Genomic DNA, 3,617 nt, shown 5'->3' with positions numbered 1-3,617 from the left:
GATGGTCATTTGGGGATAACAACTTCTTCCCTACACTGCTACTTAAACCTGACACGCTGATCTCGTTGCAGTCTTTTGCTGCAGCTTCCGTCCACTACACATACCCAGTCAGTCACCACCCTCCCGACCGGGGCGTATCCGTCATCTCGAAATTGCAATATTGTTTTGAAAAACTGTCTTGTTTCTCTCTTCCGTTTTAATTTTTCGTTCTATAAAATCCAAAATCCTCCTCCTCTCTCCAACTCTTTCCATTTCTATTCTTCTTCCATGGCGGTCGATTGTTCCTTGCTCAGGTCTTTCCTAGTCCTCCTCCTCCTCCTCCATCACCATCTTGCGTTCGTCGTCTACGCCACAGCGGAAGATCAGCCGCCGCTTCCTCTTCTGCCGGATGGTGAGCGGGAGGCGGCGTACCTTGCCCTCGAGTCCATCAACCCTTCCATTCCTTGGCGCTCGCTGTACCCCGATGACCTATGCCTCTCCGGTCCCCACGGTATCGTCTGCGACCTCTTTCCCTCCTCGTCCTCTTCTTCCGCCAAAGCCGACGCCTCCCCTCACATCGTCGAACTCAACTTCGGCTACCTCTCCGACTTCTCTTCCAACCCAGCCTGCGGAGTAAACGCTACCATCCCCACTTCCCTCTCCTCCTTCCCATTCCTCCGCAGGCTCTTCTTCTACAACTGCTTTACCACCGCTAGAGCCTCCATTACCCGGGACTTCTGGAACCTCTCCCTTGCCGTCGAAGAGCTAGTATTCCACCAGAACCCATCCCTAGCCGGCCGCCTCAGCGGCCGGGTCGGCGGCTTCATTCGCCTACGGCGCCTCATCGTGTCCGGCACGCGTATCTTCGGGATCATCCCTTCCGAGGTCGGGAACCTACAACAACTGGAGCAGCTCGTCCTGTCGCGGAACCGTCTCCGCGGTGAGATTCCCGGGTCCATCGGCCGACTGGGCCTTCTGAAGGTGCTCGACCTGTGCGGGAACCACATCGGAGGGGTACTACCGGCGGAGATCGGACGGATGACGACGCTTGTTAAGCTGGACCTCGGCTCTAACCGGATCAGCGGCGGGGTGCCGCCCGAGCTGGGGCAACTGCGGCGGGTGGAGCTCCTGGATCTGAGCGACAACCGGCTCACGGGCGGCGTCCCGGCGGCGCTGGCGGAGATGGCAAATCTGCGGGAGTTGCACCTAAGCAGGAACCCCCTCGGTGGCACGATCCCGGAAATATGGGAGAAGCTGGGCGGCATTTTGGGGATCGGAATGTCGCGGCTGGGCCTGGTGGGGAACATCCCGTCGTCGATGGGGCTACTCCTGGGAAACGTGCGATACCTCGCGATGGACAACAACAAACTGGAGGGGGAGGTGCCGGAGCAGTTCCGGAGGATGGAGGGGTCAGCGGTGGAGATCAACCTTGAGAACAACGGTCTCCGCGGCCGGCTCCCGTTCTCCGCCGCCTTCGTGGGCCGCCTCGGCAGCAAGCTTAAGCTGGGCGGGAACCGGGAGCTGTGCCTGGGGGAGGATCTCGCAAGCGGCAATGTGGGGCTGCGGCGCTGCAACAAGACGGCGGTTCCACACCCTGTGCTCTTCACCTCCGGCGTCTCCTCTTCCTACAAATCTTTTCTCTTTCTTACCGTGAATTTCTTTTTCTTTTCGTGTTAACTCGAGACTAGCTTTTCTTGTTTACTATTGAACGTGCTTTATTTTAAGAGGAAATATGTCCATAGAATGGAAATGAGGAATTCTAAGAACGTATTGTAGTGCCAAAATAGTGAACATTAGTTGCTTTTTTTTTTCTTTTAATTCTTTCACGTTATTTCATTTTGCTTCTCTTTTGAAAAAATTATTATGAAATTAGGAGACAAAACAACAAATTTTGGTAAGAAAATATGACATATATTTGTCTTTACTCCGAAGCAACAAGATGACAACCACAAGGGTGCAAGATGTTTAGTATGTGGCATGTTATGTGTTCTTTCTAGCTATACCTAACAAACAGGAATATCTAATTTGGTTTTGAGACCATACAATTGGCTTCTCTCTATAAGTTACTTGTGTATAAGGCCTGTACTTGGATGGTTATGAGATCAATTTATTTGTTTTGATAATTATCTTTTTATTAAGTTATTCATTGATATCTCTCCGTAAAAGCACAATTTGTCATTATCATCAATTGGATGCACAATATCCTTTTTCTTTTTTTACTTCTGTAATCATAGGAGTAGATAGCATTTGTTTCAGAATTTCAGAATTATCCTAAATGTATTTTTAAATATAAAACACAGTTATGGTACCAAATCTTCCCTATATTAAGAAAAGCTGTTTCATCATCTAAGTTCTCTCCACAACCCAAAATAGTGCTGATTTCATTATTGACTCACTCGAATCATTAATTGTGGCTACATGTATCAGATACATCATCAACAGACAGAAATAGGTAGCTGCTGCAGCTATTAACAGTGCTAGGAGGGACTTGTAGCCCCTTAATAATTAATGTTCAAGTGTTATCTTACGCTTCAATTTCCTACTAATCAAAAATTCTGAACACTGGGCCTTGACTAACTTTTAACTAGTTTGTTTTAATATGATCACTGTGGATTTAGGCATGAGGTAGTTTGTTTTAACTTTTAACTTTTAACTAACTTTTAACCAGTTTGTTTTAATATGAGAAACCACCACCTCATCATGTTGCCCATAGAATGGAAATGAGGAATTCTAAGAATTTAGGCATGAGGTAGTGGTTTCTCCTTTCGTGCCTAAATTCCGCCTCTTATTAAGTATCTTGTTATGCACTTTTTTTTTATTTAGAATGCTTATACCGATTGGAAATTTAAGCTCCACTGCTAGTTAGTATGTATGACATGCACCATGAAAATTGTGAGGGACAAGGAGAAAAGAAAAATGAGAGTTACTTTCGTTGAAGGTTTATTTTACTGCTTTGGGTTGAATACTACTCATCTAATAACAATGTCCTTGGGTTAAATTTTCTTTCGATTATTTTCTTGTTTCTAGAGAGAATATTTCGAATTGTTTCAGGTCATGCAGCATTTAGATTTATCTACCATTTGAATGATTAATAATCTATAGTTTGATGGGCTTTAAGCTATGTGTTCGAAAAGGGTGCCAAAGTAAGATCTCCAAAGATGATGGCACTTATACCAAACTGCTGCATTCGATAGATATCAACAAACACAACAAAACTGACCTATTTGGGATTTCCTATTTAATTTATACTTAATCAAAGAAATTTTGGTAACTTAAGACTTGGGTCGAACACTTCTCTTGATCGAACTGGAAATGAGTTCGATCAAAGGTGAGAGTTGGAGGCTTGATGATTTCCTAATTAGATTAGAAGTAGGGATTAATTAAATATACAAAATACTTCCATATTAGGATTTTGAGGAGAGAGAGGATATTTCCCTATAAATATATTATGACCACCCTTCTCCTCTCTACTCAGCAAGGTCGGTAACATAAAAAAAGGAAGAGATACCGATGACGAACCGAATTGTCTGTTAGGAGATTGTTAGAGTTCCGATATTTAGATTTATGTTTTATTGATTGGTGTTCGATTTTGTATTATCTTTTGATTTATGATCGATAAAAAATTAATATGCTCAAAT

General features: G+C 44.5%; 1 protein-coding gene across 1 annotated transcript; it reads left to right on the top strand.

Moving 5' to 3' along the window:
• The first annotated feature begins 267 nt into the window (after window positions 1–267).
• LOC103972993 (piriformospora indica-insensitive protein 2) lies at window positions 268–1,656 on the top strand. The gene has a single exon (XM_009387431.2). It carries the CDS (start codon window positions 268–270, stop codon window positions 1,654–1,656), a length of 1,389 nt encoding a protein of 462 aa, XP_009385706.2.
• The last annotated feature ends 1,961 nt before the right edge of the window (window positions 1,657–3,617 follow it).

The sequence above is a fragment of the Musa acuminata genome, chromosome BXJ3-5, assembly GCF_036884655.1.
Source record: "Musa acuminata AAA Group cultivar baxijiao chromosome BXJ3-5, Cavendish_Baxijiao_AAA, whole genome shotgun sequence".
Taxonomy (NCBI): Eukaryota; Viridiplantae; Streptophyta; class Magnoliopsida; order Zingiberales; family Musaceae; genus Musa; species Musa acuminata.
Note: the sequence above shows the minus strand (reverse complement) of the source record. Positions and strands in the feature narration are given on the sequence as shown.

Bases quoted from the DNA above. Each gene is read 5' to 3' on its own strand.
- LOC103972993 (XM_009387431.2), top strand. From the start codon at position 268: ATGGCGGTCGATTGTTCCTTGCTCAGGTCTTTCCTAGTCCTCCTCCTC.